Source organism: Mirounga leonina, unplaced genomic scaffold (genome assembly GCF_011800145.1).
Source record: "Mirounga leonina isolate KUSES-001 unplaced genomic scaffold, KU_Mleo_1.0 Mir_115, whole genome shotgun sequence".
Lineage (NCBI taxonomy): Eukaryota > Metazoa > Chordata > Mammalia > Carnivora > Phocidae > Mirounga > Mirounga leonina.
The window spans coordinates 11228430-11253182 of record NW_023270268.1 but is presented as its reverse complement, the minus strand read 5'-3'; the positions used below and the strand labels follow the sequence as shown (position 1 = coordinate 11253182).

General features: G+C 41.4%; 1 protein-coding gene and 1 pseudogene across 1 annotated transcript in view; one reads left to right on the top strand and one right to left on the bottom strand.

The window, feature by feature from the left end:
* The first annotated feature begins 2516 nt into the window (after window positions 1-2516).
* Window positions 2517-24753, top strand: part of CMTM8 (CKLF like MARVEL transmembrane domain containing 8) — a 105097-nt gene continuing 82860 nt past the window's right edge. Inside the window, exon 1 of the mRNA XM_034993234.1 lies at window positions 2517-2943. Coding sequence (XP_034849125.1) covers window positions 2797-2943 — 147 coding nt within the window. The 5' untranslated portion in view covers window positions 2517-2796. The remainder of the gene's footprint in view (window positions 2944-24753) is intronic.
* On the bottom strand, window positions 10707-10849 carry LOC118007229 (annotated as a pseudogene).

Below are 24753 nucleotides of genomic sequence, written 5' to 3'. Positions count from 1 at the left end.
AAAATTTATTTTATGGAAAACGTGACCTAAACTGATGTGATGATACTTATGGTCTTTTTTAATCCTACTTCATGGATCAAAAGATGGCCACCATTCTATTCTGCTTCTCCCAGGCAGAGGTGGTATCTCTTTCCCCCTGTTTGAATCTAGGCTGCTCTTGTCACTGACCTTGACCAATAGAATGTGCTGGAAATGATTCTGTGTAGCTCTCAAGGCTGGGCCTTAAGACATCTACAACTTCTGCTTTTGCCCCTCTTGGAATGTTCTGGAAGACAGTCGCCATGTAGAAGTCCAGCTACTCTGAGCCTACCATACTGTGAGGACACCCAGGTTTCATGAAGAGAGAGAGGCTACGCAGAGGAGCACTGATGTGCCAGAATGGGAGCCAACAGAATGTCAGCAAAGCCTTTCTGGACTCTCTAGAACTGCCCAGCCACCAGCTGAAAGCTGCTGAGTGAACGACTCCATGCAACACAACACGGAGCAGAAGAAACTGTCAGCCAAACCCTGCCCAAATTCCTGACCCCCAGATTCATGAGTAAATAAGATGGTTGTTATTTTAAACCACTAATGTTTTGGGAGCATTTGTTACATTGCAAGAGATAACCCAAACACACACTTACGCCATTTATATATTTTTTATTGCAGAAAATGACTGCATTTAATGAAAGTGCCACTCTAGACTTCACCAAGGGTGTTATGTAGGATATGGTCTGTGTATATTTTACCTTTTTAAAATAAAAAAAAAATCTGAATTTTGAAATTCACCTGGGCCCAAGGGTTTTTTTTTTTTTGAGAAGGAATTGTCCTTTGTATTACAGAAATAGAGTTGTCTAGACTTCCTTCCTGTCTTCCTGCATTCACTAAATGTCATGCATGATGCGATAGACTTTTTCCCAGCCACTTTCTATGTGCACCCCTGATCTCCCCAGCTGCATGGCCAGGTTCTCTAAAGCAGAAGCTCTCAAACTAAAGTGTGTATCAGAGTCCCTTAGAGGGCCAGTTCAAACACAGCTTCTTGGGCTCTGTCCTCAGAATTTCTGACTCAGTGGATCTAGGGTGGGGCTTGAGAACTTGCATTTCTGACAAATTCCTAGGTGAGAGAACCATTGCTCTAGGGGAGATTTATTTCTATTTTTGTTGCATTTACCCACCAGCACAAGGTGCTTAGTAAACTCTCATGGATGGAATTTCTCCAAATCCTCATCTTTATAATGCTGTTGAAGCCTTAACTTTTACTCCCTGAGGTCATCCTGAAAAGGCCCTAGACTTAAAAAGAAACGAATTCCTTGTTTTATTAGATCTAGTTTTTCTTTCTCCTCACCTGATAGGACATGGTGAATAAAATGTCCCTTCTGACCTCTTTTTTGATCTGTCTTGGAGCAGATCAGAGGGAAGGCCTTTCCTGTGACCTGGAAGCAACCCTCTCTTTGTGACCAAATTATTATTCCTTTCCTCTTGGTGGCTTCCGAATAAAATTCGGTTCTTGCCAGCCAGCCTTTTACAAAAGAGAGGGAGGGACCACCCAGAAGATCCTCTTTTTGGCGAGAGGACCAGTCTCTGAGCCTGCATTTTACAGGTGGCACGACTGAGGCCGAAAGGGGTGGAGCCCACTGGCTCATGGTCATACAGCTGAAACATGCAAGTGCCGCGCTGGAGCTCAGGTCTAACTTGACCCTGTAACAAGCGGTCTCACTCACGCGGCACCCTCATCCCCTCCCCCATCCCAGGAAAGCACAGCCCGTTTGACATAACCCACCCCTTTCAACCTTCCACCCCCCTCCAAACATTTCCTTCCGAGTGCGACGGGATGGTCACACCGCTTCATCGTGACCGGGGACCCCCCCCCCAGACTCCCCCGTCCAGTCTCCGGGCCAGGCGCCGTCACCTAGACTCCACGAATCCCCGATAGAGCCACTGCGAGCGCCTGGAAGAGTCTCGCCCTCGAAGCCCAGCGATTAGCTTGGTTCCTCAAACTGTTCCCGGCAGGAGGGGCAGGAAATAACGCCGGCCCTCGGCGGCGGCCGCAGAGGGAGGGGGAGAAGCCCCGGCCGGCTCCCGGGCAGTCGCGGCGGCCTCGCATCGATCTCGGGTCGAAGGTCCGGCCGGGTCAGAGTTCCGGCCGCTCTTTCTCGCGTTCGAGTCACCCCCCGACCCTCGGCCTCCGTTATCGCGCAGGGGGTGTTTCCCGGAGCCTCGGAGCCCTCAGGGGCCTCGCTTTCCCCGCGGCCGCGCAGCGCGGGCCCCGCCGCCAGGTGGAAGGAGACAGGTCGCGGGGCGGCCGGCGCGAGGGGGCGGGGCCTGGCGGAGGCTGGGCGGGCCGGCTGCGGCAGGCGCCCGGGACCCCCGCGCCCTCCCCTCCCCTCCGCGCCGCCGCCCCGCGACCCCGGCCGCGCGGTCCCGGGCAACAGGTGGAGAGGGCTCGGCCCGCGGCGCCTCCGCGGGGCGGTCCTTCTCCAGCCCGCCTCGCGCCCGCCCCTCTCCACGCCCCCTCCCCTCCTCCCGGCCTCCGGCGCCTAGCTCGGCGGCCCGGCGCGCTCCCCTCGCGCGGTCTCCTCCTCCTCCTGGGCCCCAGCGCAGCCCGAGAGCCCCGCGCCGAGGAGCGGGGGAAGCCGCGCACTCGCACGACACGCGCCGCGGCGGGACCGGCCCCGGGGGTGCCCCCGGCGCGCCTCGCTCCCCGCGCCCGCCGCGCTCCCCTCCCCCCGCCGGTGTCCCCAGGGCTCCGGGCCGCGCGTCCACCGCCAGACGCGCGGGGGGTCCCCGAGGAGGGGCCAGCGCGGCCGCGGCGCGGCGATGGAGGAGCCGCAGCGCGCCCGCTCGCAGACCGTCACCACCACTGCGAGCTCCTTCGCCGAGAACTTTTCCACCAGCAGCAGCAGCTTCGCCTACGACCGGGAGTTCCTCCGCACCCTGCCCGGGCTCCTCATCGTGGCGGAGATCGTGAGTGCCGAGCGCGCGCGGGGAGGTGGGGGGGCGGCGCTGGTGGACCCGGGCGTCGTGCCTCCGCAGATCCGCTTCCAGGGAACCCTTTTTGCTCAGTCTCGCCTTCTTCCCAGCGTGCAAAACTCGGAGACCCCCTCTCCGAGCGAGGCCCGATCACCTGCGCTCTCTTGGGCAAGAGGGTATTGACCCTCAGGATGTCTACTGGGGGAGAGACCCGACTTGCTGGGCCCTCTCGGTGGTCGTGGCGTCTCTTGGGAGCGGGATGCTTGGCGGGCGTGGGGTTTGTTTTAATGACTGTCATGGACACCTGATGCCTCCCTTGCCCGATCTCCACGTGGATGGCTCCTCCCTAAAAGCAAAGCTTTCTAAAATATAGGGGAGCGGAGGGGACTTTTTTCTTTGCCTATTTATCTCCCTGGTAGTAAAATTGAGGTGAATTAAGAAACTTTTCCTGAGTAAAATCTGAGGGCTTCAGCCCCGTTGAGGACCAGAAGTTTTCCTGCCTGGTTTAGGCTCAGAACATTCCTGGGGAGGAGGCCTGGCATGGGCATTCTCCTCTTCATAGGACATGGAGGCTGAGAGATCAAGTGATTTCTCCTGAAGTCCCAGCCAATCCTTCTTGGCTGGAGCCCTATTAACAGCTAGTGATGGCTACTGTTTATTGTCCTCATCATGGGCCGGAGTCCCCGCAAGACCTTTAAATGCCTTTGTGCCCTCATGTATCCCCTCAAGACCTTTAAATGCCTTTGTGCTCTCATGTACCCCACACAACAGCCCTACCCTGTAAAGGTGGCTTTAGTTATTCCATTTTACATGGGAAGAAACTGAGGCATAGAGAGCGGAAGTCAGTCACACCTGGAGCTGGTGGGACTGCGATTCAACCCCAGGCCAGCCTGACTCCAGGGCCCTGCTCTTAACTGCTAAGGGGTATCCTTTCCAGCTGTCTAACCAGTCCCCTTTCCATCATATGTCACACACATTCATTTACACATTTGTGGAGTTGAAATCTAGCTTATGTGGGGTTAGGGAATGTGAGCTATGGTGGTACAGACGTGGCAGAAGACTCAGATGCTTTCTCCGAGAAGCCCCCAACAAAACCTGTGTACATCAAGTAGCTTCCTTGCTCCTCGAAGTCTCAGACCCCACCCCAGATCTACTGAATCGATTCCCCTGCACATAAAGTTGGAGAAGCGTTGGCTCAGCTCAGCCCCCAGCTGGTTCCCGCAGGTGGTATTGAGGACTTCAGGAGACCCAATAAAAAAAAACTAAGGTATGGGACTCACCTTGCAGGGCCTGGCTTATAGGAATTCGACAAATATTTGCTGTGTGAATGAAGTAGTTGGCAGACTCCCCTGCTTGAGCAGAACAAACAGAGCTAAAGCCAGAGATGGGGGCTTCTCCCGCAGGGTGGATTCGAATCAGGAATGAAGTAAAATGCCTCTTGTTTTCTGATTTCTGCCCAATGTGCTCTATGTTCCATGCTTTTGCAGAAAATAGAAAAGTGAAGGACAAAATGTAAATGGCCCACAATCCATTAGAAATAGAATATCAACCACTCGTGGTTAGAAATAACCACGAGTGGTTGATATTTTGGCATATATCTTTTTAGATCTCAATAAATTTTTAAGATGGAAAAACAGGTGAGAAAAATTACCCATGCCACTACAATAGTTCAATTTTTATTTTTGACAACTATATATGCACATATTTTAAAGAGTCAGTGTTACAGAGTTGTAAGTTTGCCCCAGCGTCTCTTCACTTGCAAATCTCTTAGAGCCATAAATGCTTATAATCGGGTCCTTGATTGTTTTTCCCCCCAGTTGTAGGTGTTATCCACTGGCTTCCCTCTCTGAGAGAAGAGGCTTTAGCCCTCTCAGACCACTTTTTACCTTTCCCCCCACCCTGTATTATACATATATCCTTCCTGTCTCCCACAATATTTTAGGTTAGATTAATAACCAGTGTAGTAGTGTTGACCTTAGGACACCATAGACATTGTTCACAGTTGAGCCACTGAGTGGTCTATGAGCCCTTTTCCTTTCCTGCCCAGTTTGTTTCCCTGGAGTTGGTAATTTTCTTTTGCCATTTCTTCATTCTCTAGCTGTTTAGTCACTAATTTTACCTTAATTGTCAAAATCTCCTATCAGGCAAGTGAGAGACATCTGGGAGTCTATTGAGGTCATCTCATGACCAGTCCTCTCTGGGAGCCTCTGCCCTGCTCCCACCCGGCCTGCTCACCTGGGCATGGGGTCTCCTGCAGCAGCACCCTGGAGAGTCTTTCTCTCCCCTTCTCTTCTGGGTTGGGTCCCCTGTTTCTCCTGACCAGTGCCCCTCTCTGTTTTGCCTTACTCCCAGTGGGGGGACCACACAGACTTTAGTCCTTTCCTGAGAAAGGATTATGTGTGAATTGAGATTTACATCTTCCGAAATACCTTGATTTGACTGTTACACATAATTAATAGTTTGACTAGGTAAAGAATGTTAGATTGGAAATTGTTTTCCTGCTGAATTTTGAAAGCAGTTTTCCATTATCTTCGAGCTATACTGTTTTTTGTTGTCATAAATTTCAATTCTTCATCCTTTTTTTTCCTTTCCCTTTGGATCTTTCTCCTAAGAGATCTGTCAGATCACACTAATGTGCCTTCTTCTGAGTCCATTTTCTTCCATTATAATGAGGACCTCATGTCTTCTTTCAATCAGGAAAGCTCATGTATGTGTAAGGAGATTTTTTTAAATTGATTTTTGCCTTTCTGTTTGCTATTTTTTTTCTGAAACCCCTTTTACCCTTTTTTTTAATGCATATATTTTCTTGTAATTTTACACATGGGCTCGGACATGCTGTGTTCAATTACCATGCCATAAGCATTTCTCAGGATCTCGGATTTCTCGATTATTATAGTTTCTGTTGTAAGGAAGTACCGTATTTGATTTCCTCCATTTTCATGTTTTGGGGGTGCCTGGGTGGCTCAGTTGGTTGGGTGTCTGCCTCTTGATTTTGGCTCGGATCTCAGGGTTGTGGGATCGAGCCTGCATTGGGCTCTGTGCTGGGTGTGGAGTGTGGAGCTGGCTTGGGATTCTCTCTCTCTCTCCCTCACCCTCTGTCTCTCCGCCGCCCCCCCTCCCCCGCCCCGCTCATCCACAGCGCACACGTGCACTCTCTCTCTCAAAAGAAAAATAAATAAAAGTTCAAAAAAAATAAAACCTAACATGTTTCTAGGTTTTACTAGCCTAGCCAGTGCTATAGCAATTTTCCTTCTTTGTCCCTCTTTCCACATTTATCCAGTGATTTTTTCAAGGAAAAGTTCTTTAAAGTACAATTGTGTGTCAAAGAGTGCACAAATTTAAGGGTTTTGTTACATATTCTGAAATTATCTTTCCACGAAGTTCTGCTGGTTTAAATTATTATCAGTAGTGTAAAGCTATTAAACTAAAAATACTTTTTTAAGTTAGGAGAACTTCTAAAATAAAAAATGTGAAGGATCATCTTAAATGATATATGCTTTCTTGATCTAAGATACTTTTTTGTTCATGTTTTGATGTCTAAATCAGGATGTGGCTTATCGTGGCTGGTTTCTTGGAGGTAATGCAATCCAGTACCACTGATTCTTTATGGGGGGTGAGGGGAGCAGGTTTCAAACTATTGCTGTCCCCACGCTGGCATTAAGATAGACCGGTCCCCAGAAGAATATTACTTTCTGCCTTAAAAAACCCCCAAATATCGAGACAAAGAATTGCTAAGACTGACTTTCTGCTTGAATCTGGGAGAAATGAAGTAATAGAGAACAATGTTTCCCCAAATCTGTTGTCAAATTCGCTAGCCCTGGCTTTCCCCCAGGAGTGAGTGGTCATAACCTACTCAAACACTTCGGGCTGTGCCAATGTAACATTGTGTTGAAACCAAATTGTAGTCATTTCCTTCCATTTAAAGTTTTATAACAAGCTAGAAGCAATCCAGTACTTGACCTGTGACTTGTAGGGTGCTGTGATCTTATGACAATTACGAGTACTTGAAGAATTAAAGTGATTTGTCAGAAGCTGAGTTAATTGCACCCTTCCTGTTATTGGTGACTTCAAAATGAATTACAGCATCCGTGTAATAATTTAGGTCACCTTTCGTATGCTTACTGTCATGAGCAGACTTAGGTGGGGAAGGACGAATAGAGTTTACTGAGAGCTGGAATCTAAATCACTATCCTGTTGAATTCTTAAAAAAACAACAGTGAACATAGTTTCCATTTCACAAAACAATACCTAGTCTTTGTAGAAAAAATAGAAAAATGTAGTTAAGAAAAACCCCCTGTCATTCTAGCACCCATGGTGGTTCCTAACAGGCATGGTACTAGGAGTGGATAGGATTTAAAAAAAAAAAAATTGTTTATTGTAATACCTGAAGCTTCTACTGGTGTTTAGTGCCCTGGGGGTCAGGGTCGCTAAATGTCCTGAAGTGCATGAGACAGTCCCAACAATGAATTGCTTTACCAATTGCCAACAGCACCACTGTAAAGGAACTCTTGAGTGAATCACTATTTAGCACTTGGAATAAACCATTCCAGAATTTTTCAAGTGGTTATGTATCATTTTTCTGTAATTTTTTTGGATGCAGTCACTTGTAAACTATTCTTTCATTTACTGCTATGGCCATCTGTGCTGGATATCTCCCATTTGTCCCTCAGATCCACTCTACACCCTTCTCCACTCTGTTCTCCACCCTGAAGGCTGACTTGCATGGACTGTCTCAAGGGGCTCCCCTCTGATGTTTGACTGGATTCATCCAAAACTGGTACCTGCAGGGGGTTGGGGGGTGAAAAGGGGAGCAGGTTCTGGGTATTCAGTCTCTGGGATCCCTCCCTGCTGACTTTCAGCAGGTTGACTGTGTCCCTCCATGCAAGGCGGGCCGTCTGGCAACCCTCTGCACACAGCTGTTTTCCCTGGCTCTGATAGCCATTCACTTCCAGCTGCTCACCATTGCCAGGCCCTACACTTTAATGTATTCTCCTATGTGGTTTTCCTGCACCCTGCTTTATAAGTAACACCTTTATTAAACTCAACTTGGATTACCCAATCTGAAAGTGCCGGGTGTCCTGCTGAGTCCTGATAAATTACCTTTCCTCATTAATAATTAATTTCTTATGACATTCTTAATAGCCACATAGTATTCCATAAATATCCAGGCCCCTACTGTTCAGGTTATGTTTCTTTCCTTTAAAAATGTAACAAACTTCCTTTATGCTCTTTCTGGTGGTTCTTTAGTGCTTTCTAAGGATGAGTACTTAGAATTGAATAAAAAGTCTATGAATTTTCTTTAAAGTCAAGTTTATTGAGGTATCCAGGAAAATTCACCCTTTTTAGTGTAGAGTTCTGTGAGTTAAATTTAGCATATCCATTCTTAAAAAGCAGCTCTATGGAGATAGATCATAAAATCGACCTTTTTAACATGTACAATTCAAGGATTTTTAGGGTACTCACAGAGTTGTACTACTATTTTAGAACATATTTGTCGCCTTAGAAAGAAACCCCATACCTATTAGCAGTTACTTCTTATTTTTCCCTCCTCTCAGCCCTTGGTAACCACTAGTGTACTTTCTGTCTCTAGATTTGGCTATTCTGGACATTTCACAAAAATGGCCCTATAATATGCGGCCCTTTCTGTCTGGTTTCCTTTACTTAGTATAATGCTTTCAGTGGTCATCCATGCTATAGTATGTATCAGTACTTCATTCCTTTTCTTGCCAAATAATATTCCGTTGTTTTATATATATATTATTTTGTTTATTCATCAATTGATGGACATTTGGGTTGTTTCCACATTTTGGCTATTATGAATAATGCTGCTATGAACCTTCATGAACAAAGTTTTTTTGTGGACATATGTTTTCACTTCTCTTGGGCACTTACGTAGGAATGGAGTGACTGAGTCATAGCTTGAAGCACTGCTAGACTGTTTTCAAAGTGGCTGCACCACACTACAATCTGGCCAGCAATCCGAGTTCCAATTTCTCTACATCCTCACTAAGATTATTTTCTGTCTCTTTGATTCTGGGCATCCTACAGGGTGTGAAGTGGTATCTCGTTGTGGTTTTGGTTTGTATTTCTCTAACGACTAATGATGTTGAGCAGCTCTTCATATGCTTATTGGTCACTTGTATATCTTCTTTGGGGAAATGTCTATTCAAATCCCTTGCCGTTTAAAAAATTATTGTTGAGTTGTAAGAGCTCTTTACATATTCTGGATACAAGTCTTTTATCAGATAGATGATTTGCAAATATTTTTCTACCATGCTGTGGGTTGTCTTTTCACTTTATGTGATGGTGTCCTTTGAAGTGCAAAGATTCTTAATTTGATAAAGTCCAATTTATATATATATTTTTCTTTTGTGGCTTATGCTTTTGATATCGTATCTGAGAAGACTTTCTTAACCCAAGGTCATGAAGATTTACTTTTATGTATTCTCCTAAAAGTTGTATAGTTTTGTCTTACCTTTGAGTCTGTGATGCATTTTGAGTTACGTTTATATAGTGTGAGATAGGGGTCTAAGTTGATTCTTTTCCATATGGATAGCTAATTGTCCCAGCACCATTTGTTGAAAAGACTATTTTTCTCTCATTGAATTGTCTTGGCACCCTTGTCAAAAATCAAATGTAGTATAAGGGTGTATTTCTGGATTCTCAGTTCTATTCCATTGATCTGTGTCTTTTGGCCAGTACCACACTATACTGATTACTGTAGCTTTGTAGAAAGTTTTGAAATCAGAAGTTGTGAGTGTGCCAAATTTTTGTTTTTTCAAAATTGTTTTTTGGCTATCCTGGGTGCCTTGAATTTCCATATGAATTTTAGTATCAGTTTGTCAATTTCTGCAAAAAGGGGCAGCTGAAATTTCAATATGGATTGTGTTGAATCTGTAGATCAATTTGGGGAGTATTGCCATCTTAACAAAATTAAATTTTCCAATTCATGAACATGGGATGTCTTCCCATTTAATTAGGTTTTCTCTAATTTCTTTCAACAATGTTTTGTAGTTTACAGCACACAGGTCTTGTTTTTCTTTTGTTAAATTTATTCCTAAGTATTTTATTCTATTTGATGCTCTTGCAAATGGAATTATTTTCTTAATTTCATTTTCAGACTGTTCATTATTAGATCATAGAAATCCAATTGAGTTCTGTATCTTTGATCTTGTATCCTATAATTTTGATGACATCATTTATTGGTTCTAATAGGGGTTTTTTTTGGTGGTTTAGCATATGTGTTTTTAAGACTTTTGATTCTGCTGCCAAGATGTACAGAAAAGTTTATACTGATTTGCATTTCCTCTAGTGGTATTTCAGTGTGTAACAGGGTTTGTTTCTGCAAATACTCAAACTTTCTTTTTATTTGCCAATTTTGTTGGAGTGGGAGATACTCAAAATAATAAAAACTAGTTTGGCATAGACACCATTAAGTCAGAAAGAACATCAGCTGATATTTAGGGGACCCCCTAAATATGTGAAAAAGAACAAATTGTTTTTATTTGCATTTCTGTGATTATTAAAGTTGAATATTTTAAATATGCTCATCAACCATTTATTTCTTCTTTTGGTAACTGCTTGTTTTTTCCACTTCATCTAAAACATGGGCTCTTTCTTTCTTTTTTTAAAGATTTTATTTATTTATTTGAGAGAGAGAGAATGAGAGACAGAGAGCACGAGAGGGAAGAGGGCAGAGGGAGAAGCAGACCCCCTGCTGAGCAGGGAGCCCGATGTGGGACTCGATCCTGGGACTCCAGGATCATGACCTGAGCCGAAGGCAGTCGCTTAACCAACTGAGCCACCCAGGCGCCCGGGCTCTTTCTTTCTTTAAAAAATGTTTTAAAGATATAAAAGAGAGAGACTACACTTGATCTTAGCCAAAAGGCCGAGAAGCGATAAAAGATATAAAAGAGAGAGAGAAAACTTAAATGAATATTACCTCCCAGAAGAGAAATAAGATTGGTTTGGAGAATGTGTTTGAATGGGTTGTTTGCTTTTTAACTGCTTATCTTTTTATAGGTTTACATTTTTTATAACGAGGATGTATTTATGGGTTAATGGAATTAAAGAAGCCTACAGCAAAGTAATAAGTGCTCATTGTAAAGATAAATTTCAAATCATTTATATATAGAATGAAAACTGAAAGTCTCTGCTAACCTACATCCTCCATGCCACCCCTCATCTACCCACCTGCCTTGACGTACTTACCATTCACATTTCTCTCAGACCTTTTTCTGTATATGAGCATGTTACATAAATTCTGCAACTATTTCATAATTTAATAATATCTTGATATTTTTCTATGTTCTTTGCTGTTTATAAGTTTTCTATATACTATGGGTATTAATTTTCTCTGTCGCTTGTTAATAGCATCAATCATGCCATTTTCATCAAAATAAGTTTCTAATTTGCATGAAATCTAAACTGTTATCTTTGGGTGCCTGGATGGCTCAGTTGGTTAAGTGTCAGACTCTTGATTTTGGCTCAGGTCATGATCTCAGGGTTGTGAGATCGTGCCCCACATCAGGCTCTATGCTCAGGATGGAGTCTGCTTGAGATTCTCTCCCTCCCTTGGATGCTTTCTAAATAAATAAATAAAATCTTTAAACTGTTATCTTTATTTAGTCTTCTAGGGTTTACTTTGCTTAAACATGGCTTCCCTACCCCCAGGATTATGCAGATATCTGAAGAAAATATAGTAGAATTTTTTTTTAGTGTTATAAGTATTTACCATCTTAAGCCATAAGTTCCTTTTGTGTGTATAAGGTAAGAATGTGATTTCACCTTTTTTCCCCAAATGGATATGTAGTCTCACCATTAATCATATCATATTACCATATATGTGTAACTATTTCTTGACCCTAATGTGTTCTATTCCTGAGTCAATTCCAAGCCCTTTTAATTATAGTAGCTTCATCATGAATTTTAATATCCAGTAAAGTCTTATAGATTTTTGTATTTCTTTGCTATTCTAGTATATTTACACTAATACAAGTGATTTCAGAATCAGTGTTCTTTAAACCCTCTTACAACTTTGATTGAGTTGTATTAAATTTATAAGTTAATTTGATAATTTATAAATTAATATAATTATTAATATTATAAATTAATATGATATTGAATCTTATAATCTAGGAATATTGTATGTCTCTATTTATTTGGGTCTATTTATGCTCTTGAAGTGCTAAGTTTTTTCCAGATGAATCTTATGTGGTTTTTAAAAATATTTATTTATTTGAGAGAGAGAGTGAGCGAGAGAGCCTGAGTGGGGGGAGGGGCAGAAGGAGAGGGACAAGCAGATTCCCCACTGAGTAGGGAGCCCAGCTCATAGGGCTCAATCCCAGGACCCTGGGATTGTGACCTGAGCAGAAGGTAGACGCCCAACTGACTGAACCACCAGGCACCCCTTGTGTATTTCTTACTAGAATTAAGAATTCTCAATTTTGATAAGGGAGATTTGTCAAAAATTAATTGGATTTATAAATTTCTGATTATTTGTGGTTTATAAGGAAGCTGTTATTTTTCTTATTTCAATTTTGTGTGTAGCCATCTTATTTGAGTTACTAGTTCTAATAGTTTTATTTATGTTATAAGTAAATTATAGTAGTATCTGTGAATAAGGATTGTTTTCTTTTTCTCTTTTTTTAAAGATTTTGTTTATTAGAGAGAACATGAGAGGGAGAACACAAGGTGGGCAGAGGGGCAGAGGGAGAAGACGACTCCCTGCTGAGTGAGGAGCCCAATGTGGGGCTCGATCCCAGGACCCCAGGATCATGACCTGAGCCAAAAGCAGACCCTTAACCAACTGAGCCACCCAGGCACCCTGGATTTTCTTTTCCTTTTTATATTTATACTTTTCTTTTTTTTTTTTTTTTTTCATTATTGCATAGGTTGGGACTACCAGTGTAATGTTGAATGATTGGGATGATATGAGTGTCCTTGGCTGGCTCCTAACTTTAGTTGGGCTGTTTCCAATGTGTTAATGATAGTACAGGTTTAACTACAGGTTCTGGTAGATATTCTTTATTGAGTTAAGGAAGGGAAGTTTAACTTGTACCTATTTTAATCAAAAACGATTATTGAATTTAGAAGGTAGAATTTGGGGGGAGGAGTGTTTATCAATGTGATCATCCAGGGTTTTATGTCCCTTAATTTGCTAATGGAGTGAATCATATTAGGAAATCTAATGTTGAATCATTCTTGTGATCTTGGAGTAAATCTCTACTTAGTTATATTCTTTTAATATTCTATTATATTTTAAAACTTTTTTTTACTCTTGAATTTAATTTGTTAATATTATATTTGATTGTTTCTACACTCATGTAAGACCAACCTTTTTGATTCATTTGCTGTGATCTATTTTGTTTGATTTTAATATCGCCATACAAGCTTTTTTGGCTAACACTTTTCTGTTATATTCTTGTCCCTTTATTTTGAATTGAAGTGAGATTCACAAAACATAAAATTAACTATTTTATTTAAGTTTTTATTTTAATTCCAGTTAACATAGAGTGTTTTATTAGTTTCAGGTGTACAATGTAGTGATTCAGCAATTTCACACATTGCCTAGTACTCATCAGAATAAGTGCCCGCCCCTATCCCCATCATCCACTTCACCCATCCTGTCACCCCCTTCCCTTCTGGTAACCATTAATTTGTTCTCTCTAGGTAAGAGTCTGTTTCTTGTTTTGTCTCATTCTCTCTTCCCCCCGCCCCCACGCCTTTGCTTGTTTGTTTGTTTTGTTTCTCAAAGTCCACATACGATTGAGAAGCAGGAGAAGCAGGCCTCCCGCTGAGCAGGGAGCCCGATGCAGGGCTCCGTCCCAGAACCCTGGGATCATCACCTGAGCCCAAGGCAGACGCTTAAGGACTGAGCCACCCATGCGCCCCAAGGGTTTTTCTACCTTTTAACTATTGTTGATTATGCTGCTAAGAATATTCACGTACAAATTTTTTGTAGACATATATTTTCATTTCTCTTTCATGTATTCCTAAGAGTAGAATTGCTGGATCATATGAAAACTCTACTTTTAACCATTTGAGAAACTGCCTGACTTTTTTCCAGAGTGGATGCACTGTTTTATAATCCCTACACTACTTTTTATTTATTTTTTTAAAGATTTTTTTAATTAATGAATTTGTTTTTTAAATAATCTCTACACCCAGCATGGGGCTCAAACCCACAGCCCCAAGATTAAGAGTCACACGCTCCACTGACTAAGCCAGCCAAGCACCCCACTGCACTACTTTTTAAAAAGTTGATTTCTTAGGAATTGTCCCTTGCTGGTTATCTGAAGCTTCCCACGCACATTACTGAACAACTATTTAGACTTAACAAGTTTAGATTTTTTCACACTCTTCTGTCAATTTTTTGTGTCATTTACTTTCTTATTTTTCAATTTCCAGATAACTCCTTGAGTAATTGTTTTAGAAAGACTTTGAAGATGGTAAACTTTTTAAATTATTGCACATCTAAAAACATTTTTCTTTTATCTTCATACTTGAATAATAATTTGGTATAAAATTATAGGTCCTAGCATTTCTTTTCATTAATTCTTTGAAGATCTTGCTTCATTGTCTTCAAGCATCCAGTACTGTTAATAAGAGACATGATGGTCTGGTAGACCCTAGACAGGCCTTGAGGTTCAGTCCCTCCCAGGTCTTGTCCATTCATGATTGTGCATTCCCACACTTAGTTGCAGCCCAGCCTTGCATGAAGTGACTTGCATGTTGCATTACCCATGAGAATGTAGAAAGGTGGCATTGGTGGTATAGCAAGAAATTGTGGGTGGAATGTTGTTTTATTGGGGTGAAATGGTTTGTGAAAGGTAGTTTTGCAACCGTATCTGGTAATTACACTGGAGCTTCATTCAGGTTGTTGTGGTTGGGAATTAAGATTGTTAAACCCTCACTTGGAGTTTTCTGAGTCCTGATGGGGTCTCTCGCTGGGTAGACAGAATGCTGTTGCCCCAACCTGGTATTGATGGAGAGGACCTGAAGTCCATCTCTCAGGGCAGTTCTAGCCTAATGTCCCCTGGTGATCCCTGCTGAGAATATGTCCTTTGCATCTCTTGCAGAACATAATCTTTGTAACATTTAAGTCAGAGGGCTTGTTTACCCTAGGCTATAAAACCACTCCTCTGTGGGAATAATGTTCTTATTTCCTTTTAAGCAACCAAATGGTTTTTTTAAAAATCTCCCTAGAAGCTTTTGGAATTTTCTCCCTATCTTTAGAGATCTGTAGAGATAATATAATTTACCACTATGTATCTAGAAAAACATTCTTCATTTATCAGCCTTCATTGGACCCATGTAACTAATATCCAAATCTCTCTTCAGCACAGAAAACCGTTTTGTATTTCCTGCATCTGTTCTGTTTTCTCCTTCCAAAAACTCTTTATTCAATCCAGAAGTTCCAGGAAAGATTAAACTGTCTTCAGTATCTCCTTGCTTTTTTTTTTCCCCGCAAACTTTCCTTCTCTTTGTTCTTTTGCAGAGTTTTAGGGAAATAACAGTTCCAGCCCCAATTCAGATTTTGGGCTTTGATATTTTAAAATCCCAACAGTTTGTCATTCTTTTTAGTTCGTGGCCCGATTGCTTCTTTTTTTCTAATTGAATCATTTTAAGACCCTTTAGTATATTTACACTTTGCCGAGAGACCTCTTCTGTTTGTTGAATCTGTTGGCTCCTTCTCTGGCTGATTTCCTCAGTCATTTGGTGATTCATGTTTGTTGGTTTGTAATTGTAGATGAGATGGCTGGAGAGTGCTTAGTGTGAGTGAGAATCCCGTGCCCCTGGCAGTGAACACAGGTTTTCATCACATGACCGGTATCTAGTCAGTTTGGTTTTGTTTCGTTTCCAGAGGAAGAGAAATATCAATCCGGCGAAGGGGGGACATTAAGGAGCAGTGTACCTGTGTGGACTTTTCTATGAGGTGTGCACATAGCTTGTTGAATCATCTGGCTGTCTTGAAGCTTCGTCTTGGGGGCTATTTCCAGAAGTAACTGCTGGAGGGAATCGGGGAGACGATGATTAACTTGGGAGCTTCTAAGCCTTCAAATTCATAATTAGCAGATTACTCTCGGCTTATTCCTTCTCCCACTTCTGTTGTTAACTCTAGTCTGGATTTTTCTGAGGGTCTGTTTGGAAGCTCACCTTTTTTGATAGGTCCTTAATTTTCCTTTCCAGAGCTATAGGTTAGAAATCCCATGTTTGTCATTAGTTTGTTCCTGTGCCCCTCACTGTTCCAGGCTGCCGCTGCTGCGCTATCCAGCTTTTCAGCACTAGTCTGTATTTTTTTTTTTTTTTTTAGATTTTATTTATTTATTTGACAGGGAGAGGGAGAGAGAGCACGCACAAGCAGGGGGAGCAGCAAGCAGAGGGAGAGGAAGAAGCAGGCTCCCTGTGGGGCTCGATTGCAGGACCCTGGGATCATGACCTGAGCCAAAGGCAGCTTAACCAACTGAGCCACCCAGGCGCCCAAGCACTACTCCGTATTTTTAAAGTACTTGTGGGTTTTGTTTGTTTATTTGGTTTGGTTTGGCTTTTTGGTCATTTCAGTGGGATTTAGGGAGGATGAAGAGGTAAACATACAGGTCTGGTCAGCTACCTTGAAAGAGAAGTTCAGCTGTTTTGTTATTCACTTACAGGTATTTTTAATATACAGAAGGAATATTGACCTTCTCTCTGTGTTGCAAATATTTTTTCCAGCCTATCACACCATAATTTTATTTATGATGATTTTATTTACAAAATCCAAAGTTTATCTTCAAATTTATTCATCTCATTCCCCCCCATTTGACATCGTGCTTAAAAGTTTGTACCTCACTAACAAAAACCAAATACATTAGTATTTAACCTTTTTCTTTTAGTACTTTTTAGTATTTAACCTTCATATTGCAATTTATTGTAGCAGAAGGTATAAATTCGAGCTCTAACTTTGTTTCCAAATGTCTGTTCAGTTGTCCCAACAGGATATATTGACAACTGCTCTATTCCGGTCTTTGTTCCCATGTTTCAACATCTGTAGTTCTAGGATACATTTTAACATCTGCTAGGGGAAACCACCTCAGGCATAACTTTTAGAATTTTTTTAAGCCCTACGCTGCTGTGTCCCCTCTCTCCTGTCAAATTGCATTGGCTTTTGATTGGATTTTTATATAATGCATGGATTAATTTTGGGACAAAGTATTTACATTACTTTAGTTCCTACGAAGACGACTTCTCAACTGTTCCCTGTCTTCAATGATGTGTTAGGATTGATTCTTACACTCTTCAAGGTCTTTTCCAGGGTTTTTTACAGTGTAAGTTAATAATGCATCTCTTATGTATTCAATCATCAGGTATGTGGTGAATATTTATTGTGTGCCAGAATCTGTGTCTGGCATTTAGAATATGGTGGTAAGTAGCATCTTTCTATTTTTATTATAACAAATGATCAGAGATAGGATGTAAGACATAAAAAGAAAAATATGCTTAGGGGGTACTGAAGGATAGTTTAAAACTTCAAATTTTCAAATTTGATCTGAAATTCAGAAGGCATTTATTCCTTGTAGGCCTTTGGTCCATTATTCATCTCAAAATCTAAAATATAACAGATGCAAAATATAGTTTGTTTCTTTTTGCTTAGATTTATGACTAGAACTATTCCCAGGAAGGTAGCAGTACTTTTCCTTAGATGAGTATTTTACCATTAATTTTCTTTCTTTTCTTCTTTTTTTTTTTAAGATTTATTTATTTGTTTGTGGGGTGAGGGGCAGAGGGAGGGGGAGAGAGAGAGAATCTCAAGCAGACTTCCCACTGAGCACAGAGCCAGACTTGGGGCTTGATCTCACGGCCATGAGATTATAACCTGAGCTGAAATCAAAAGTCGGATGGATGCTTAACCACCTGAGCCACCCAGGTGCCCCACCATTCATTTTCATTTAAAATGAAATGTTTTTGTTTTTTGTTTTTTTTTAGATTTTATTTATTTGAGAGAGAGTGAGAGAGAGAGAGCATGAGTGGAGGAGAGGGGCAGAGGGAGAGGGAGAAGCAGACTCCCCGATGAGCAGACTCCCTGCTGAGCAGGGAGCCCTATGAGGGCCTCAATCCCAGGACCCTGAGATCATGACCTGAGCTGAAGGCAGACGCTTACCCAACTGAGTCACGTAGGCGCCCCACCATTAATTTTCATTTAAAATGAAATGAATTTTCACTCTTATTATTTCAATTGATATTAAGCCAGCCCAAGTTTTGGGGAATCCCTTCTTAAATTTACTTTCTAGTTGAGCATTGATTTGAGGAAACAGTTCCTAAATGACACATGAATGAGTCAACCATACTTGTGGAGTGCAAGGTGAAAAAATTCTCACCTGATTGTATCTCCCTCTTCTATAACCACCCATCAGGTTCATGCTAACCTGTCCAGTAAAATCTCCTTTCAGTGGGAAAGCAGGATATCCATTTGTCTTGGTCAAGGTTCAGTTGCAGATGACAATATCCACTCTAGCTGGTTGAAGCAGCAAGAGATTTATTATACATCATTAGATGGCTCCCAGAATTTTTTGTAGGGCTGGAAGAGCAGGCTTTTAAAGCTGCTAGGACTGCTAAGCTTCCAGTAAAACCTTCCAGAATCACACCTCAGAACCCCCTGTCATGGGTAGAAAGGCAAAGAAGTAGGATTTACTCTCACAACTGCTGGATCCTGGGGCTCCATTGCCTCCATTGTGACACACGGCCCCAAAAGGCTTCCCGCTGACTTGCCTCTCAACCCTATGAAGCAAGGGATGGGACACTGGGATTTCAGGATAGTGACCACAAACAAACCACTCCTTGGTTTGCAGTGGGAACACAGAAGCAGGCAAAGCATGTCTTCTAGCCCCATGATGTTGTCTTTTGCTTTCCAAGCCTTGGATGAGTGTGACTGCCCAAGCTACGTCATGTATGGAACCTGGGCTATAATCTGGTTTCCAGCCTCTGGTGAGCAATGAGGCATACTGCAAGGGGAACTGAGTGGAGTTGAGTGGATCTACCTGCCATACTTACCACAGCCACTTTCTTTGGATTCTACTAGGCTCATTGTGTTGGAAGTGAAAGACCTGTGACTTGTCACACTTCTAGGACATTCAAAGGACTTGCCCTTTTTCAGTTTAGACATGCATTCAATTTCTAGCTATATGACCTTGCACAACTGACCTAATATTTCCTGAACTTCCATCTATAAAAATGAGAAGGGTGGGGGCGCCTGGGTGGCTCAGTTGGTTAAGCGACTGCCTTCGGCTCAGGTCATGATCCTGGAGTCCCGGGATCGAGTCCCGCATCGGGCTCCCTGCTCAGCAGGGAGTCTGCTTCTCCCTCTGACCCTCCCCACTCTCATGCTCTCTCTCTCTCTCTATCTCATTCTCTCTCTCAAATAAATAAATAAAATCTTTAAAAAAAAATGAGAAGGGTGATGATGACTTAGAGGGATAGCAGAAGGTAAAATTAGCTAAAATACATGTAAGCCCTGCCCCAGAGGTAAACATTGGTTTATTTCATGGCTAAATATAGATTCCTTTCTTTCCTTCTTCCTTCAGTAGATCCAGACTATGTAGATTAAACCCACTTGGACAGGGCTGCATTGAGAATGAATGGTCATATCTTAGCTTCTAGTGAGTTTTTATGCACCCAGCAATGAGCATGAACATAGAATTTAGCTTCTGTGGTATGTACTGAGGTTAGGAATATGATGATACTTCTAATTAAAGAAAGCTTAAAGGCTACAGTGAGAACTACAAAGACCCATTTACCTTTTAACATGATCAGTTCACTTAGACTGTGAATAGGAGAATGACCTAGCTACAATTATGAATGGTGCCAACTTTGTAGGTGTAGTGGAAACATTTCATCCGTTTATGTTCTTGTGTAAACTCTATTCAAAGAAGGTCTAAAAAGCTATGGGGTAGGTCAGTTTTCCAGAGGTCTGAGTTTAATGGCCTGTTTTGGAAAAACATACAAAGTTCTGACCTTCTTATCTTGCCTTACCCTTTCCTTCTTCTATCAAAAACCTAATTATAAGTGGTGCCACTTTCTGGGAGGAAAATAATTCAGAGGAGAAAGACATCTTTATTGTTGATTTGTAACCTGCCTTGTTTCCAGAAAGGACTGGAGGCAGGACAGACATCTTTAAGTTGAGGTTTTAGGGGCACCTGGGTGGCTTAGTCGGTTGAGCGTCTGTGTTCTGCTCGGGTCATGATCCCAGACACCTGAGGTCGAGCCCCGCATCGGGGGCTGCTGCTCCCTCTGCCTGTGCCCCCCCCCATGCTGTCTTTTGCTCTCTCTCAAATAAATAAATAAAATCTTAAAAAAAAAAAGGATCTATACAATCTTTATCAATCAAGGATTGACAAACATCAAAGATCACTTTAGAAAGAGAAGAACTTTATCATAAGCACTAAACCGTGAGCAGACTTGAAGGGACATTCTTGAGTAAGATTCTTTAGAGACAGAGAACAGTTGTGTTTCCTGATACTATGTGTGGTGGTCAAGAGGAGAAAATATCCAGGACTTGTCAGCTCATCTGCCTTCAACTCTAGGTTTACTTTAGGGGGAAAAAAATCTGTGTGCTTTGAGGCTCTGGCCTCCTTCTGGTTTCACAAGCCCAGAAATTTCCTTAGAGATGGAGACGTTAGAGGAGACCTATGTAATCGCTATATTTAATATTCTACTAGCTTATACTTTGGAAATCATGTCTCAGGTTCCTTTAACTGTGACATGAATCTTGAGTGGTTTTCCTGTTCATTCACATTTCAGATCACGAGCTTATGTTCTCACTGCCCTGGGAAGCTAATGTTGGATTTTTTTTTTTTTTTTTTTTAACTTCCCTCTATGTGACTAGGTTCATTTAGTGAAAGGTGGAAGACCAAAGCTCAGTGAACCAGGTCACTGGTTAATACCAGGCTGGCTTAGCTGCTAGCCGGTAGAAAGAGAGCTCAGGTGGGAGGTGGTGTTTGTGTTTCCTGTCCCTTGGGGGACTTGAAAAGGTTGGGCCACAGTAGCTCAGTTGGTGACTTGCATAATTGAAGAGTAGGGAGGTGTCTTCTGCAGACTCGTACCATGCCCCCAGAACTAAGATTCCTGAAAACTTTTTTGTATGTGAAATACCATACGGTACTAAACTTAAATATGATTTAAAGAATAATAAAACAAGTATATGCCAACCACTCACCTTAAGAAATAGAACTCTACCATATCTTAGAGGCCCCTTGTGTGCCCTGTCCTCTTTCCCAGAGGTAACTCCTGTCCTGGCTTTGTATTCTATAAAGTTCAAAGTGTTCCAGCCATTGTTTAGCCCTGACTCATTTTGTACTTTACAGAATATAGAATCATGTGATACTTTCTTCTGTTACTTGCTACTTTTATTCATCATTGAGTGTTTTCCATGTTGATCCATGTAGCTGCTCATTAACTTTTAAAATTGTATCTATTATAGAAATGTATCATAATTTGTCCCTTCTGTGTTGATGGCCACCTGGATTACCATGTTTTAAAATGATTAAGCTTTCCATTTTGTATTTCTTACCTGTTTTTCTTCTATTTGTTTGGAAGTTCTGCTCTATCTATCCTTTGGTGGATTTGTTAGCTATGTTAACATTCATACTTAGTCTGCTATACAGGTTGAAATTAATGTGTATTTTTAACCTGCTCCTAAGCAAAAACAAAGACCTCAGAACTCTGATTCAGATGACATCCCTCATAATTTATAATATTATACTCTTTTCCACCTACATGTTAGGCATTATAATTATTGTATACAGTCAACAGTTTTGTTTTACCCACAACCCACATGGTTGCCCTGTATCTTTGCTCATTGTTTTTCCTTATATCTCAGGCCCACCATCTGTGTTTGTTTTTACGAAAATCTTTTTCTTCCTCATTCTTGAAAGATAATTACACAGATGATAGAATTCTAAGTTGTCAGTCCTTTTTGTCTCCATTCATTAAAGGTGTCATTCTTTTGTCTTACTGGTTTCCATGGCTGCCGTTGAAGTTGGCAGTCAAATTGCAATTTGCCTCTCCTTTTTAATTTGGCTTTTTTTTTTTAATTGCCTTTGTCTTTGTATACAGCAATCTCATTGTATGTCTGAGAATTTCTTTTTATTTATCCTTGGGTTTAATAGGGATTCTTGGATCCAATTATGTGTTTCAACAATATTGGAAAATTCTCAGCCATTCTCTCTGGAAATGTTGGAAATACTGTCTTTCTCATTTTATTTCATGTCCTTCTGAAACTCTAATTAAATATGTATTAGATCCTCAGACTCTATCTTCTGTCTTTTAAATTGATAATTTCCGACTCTGTGTTCCTGGCCTGAATTTTATTATTTATTTATTTTTATTATATCTTCTATTTTAATAATTCTTTTTTAGCTGTTTAATCCATAAATTCAACTTTTAAATTCAATTCTTTACATTTGTAGAAATTCCTTAACTTTTTCAGATCTACTGTGTTCTTTAGGGCCTACATAGACTCAGACCTAACCCAAATGAGAGACAGAGTGTTGCTCTGAATTGAAAGGGATATTTTTTGCTCTCTACCCATTGCCAAGATTGAGATAGCTGTTATCTTGCTGTTCCCTCTGGACAGTGAGTTAATTCTTATCTGTCTTGACATTGGAGGGATGGTCCTTTAAGATTCCACCTGTACTTGGGGTGGGGGTGGGAGGTTTTTTCCTGTTAGACTTTTCACCTTGGGTGGGCCCTTGGCTTTTTTTTTTTTTTAATCCAACTATCAGGATTTAAAAAAAAATTTTATTATGTTAATCACCATACATTACATCATTAGTTTTTGATACAGTGTTCCATGATTTATTGTTTGCATATAACACCCAGTGCTCCATTCAGTATGTGCCCTCTTTAATACCCATCACCAGGCTAATCCATCCCCCCACACCCCTCCTCTCTAGAACCCTCAGTTTGTTTCTCAGAGTCCATAGTCTCTCATGGTTCGTCTCCCCCTCCGATTCTCCCCCCTTCATTTTACCCTTCCTACTATCTTCTTCTTTTTTTTTTTTTTAACATATATTATTTCTTTCAGAGGTACAGGTCTGTGATTCAACAGTCTTACATAATTCACAGCACTCACCATAGCACATACCCTCCCCAGTGTCTATCACCCAGCCACCCCATCCCTCCCACCCCTGGGCCCTTGGCTTTAATTATCTTCTACCATCTAGCACCAAGATGGAAGTTTGGCAAAGGATCTGAATGGCAGTTTCTCAAAGAAAATATACAAAGGGCCAATAAGCACATGAAAAGATACTCTTTCTCCTTAGTCTTTAGGGAGATGCAAATCAAAAGCACAATGAGATAACTCTGCACACCCACTAAGACGGCTGTAATTAAAAAGACAGGCAATAACAAGGCTTGGTGAGGATGTGGAGAAATTGGAACCCCCACGGGCTGCTGTTAGGATTGTAAAACGGTGCAGCTACTTTGGAAAACACTTTGACAATTCTTCAAAAGGAAAAAACAGAGTTATTATATCACCCAGCAATTCCATTTCTAGGCATATGCTCAAAATAATTTAATAAAACAAGCTTCTGTTAAACAAAAATTGAACACGGGTGCCTGGGTGGCTCAGTTAGTTAAGCGTCTGCCTTTGGCTCAGGTCATGATCCCAGGGTTCTGGGATCGAGCCCCACATCGGGCTCCTTACTCAGCGGGGAGCCTGCTTCTTCCTCTCCTCCCCACTCATTCTCTCTCTCTGTCTCTTTCTCTCTCAAATAAATAAAATCTTTATAAAAAAATTGAACACGAATGTTCATAGCAGCATTAATCATAGTAGCCAAAAGGTGGAAACAACCCTAATGTCGATGAATGGATAAGCAAAACCTGATATATTCATACAATGGATTAATTTTTTAAAAAAAGATTTTATTGATTTAAGAGAGCAGGCCTGCAGAGCACAAGTGGGGAGAGGGGCAAACGGGGAGGGAGAGGGAGAGAGTCTAGAGCAGACTCCGAGATCACGAGGTCATGACCTGAGCTGAAACCCAAGAGTCGGACGGTTAACTGACTGAGCCACCCAGTTGCCCCCACAGAATGGATTATTAATTCAGCTATAAAAAGGAATGAAGTACTGATCTAGGCTATGGCATGGATGACCACTGAAAACATTATGCTCAGTGACAGAAGCCAGACACAGAAGGCAACATATTGTAGGATTCCATTTTTATGAAGTGTCCAGAATAGGTAACTGCATAGAAACAGAAAGATGAATGTCATTGGGGCCTGGCCCTGGAGGGGCAGTGGGGGAATGATAAGGGAGTGACTGCTAATGGGTATGGGGTTTCTTCTGGAGATGATAAAATGTTCTGACATTAGGTCCTGGTGATGGTTGCATAGCTTTGTGAATATACTAAAAAAAAAAAAAAAAATACTCGTACATTTGAAAAGCTGAATTTTATGGTATACAAATTAGATCTCAAAAAAGCTGTTCAAAAAAAAAAAATAATAAGCTCAAGGACCCTACGAGTTTCAACAAACTGTCAGCATGAAAACTGGCTTTGGCATTTGACGATTCCCCAGGATTCCTGTTTTATTTCCTTTTTGGCCTCTTAGGGTTCTTTCTTTTCATGCCAGCTCAGTTAACATGTTTAAAAATGTTTTATATTTTATCTATACTTGTTTCATTTGGGAAGATAACCAGCCTGTCATACCACTAGGAAGTGAAGGCAGAATCTTTTTAATGTTTTAATTTTAAAAAAGTTCAAGTTGCTAAGGAAAATTGTAAAAACAGTATAATGAATTTCCTCCTCCATTCACTCATTTGCTTTCTCA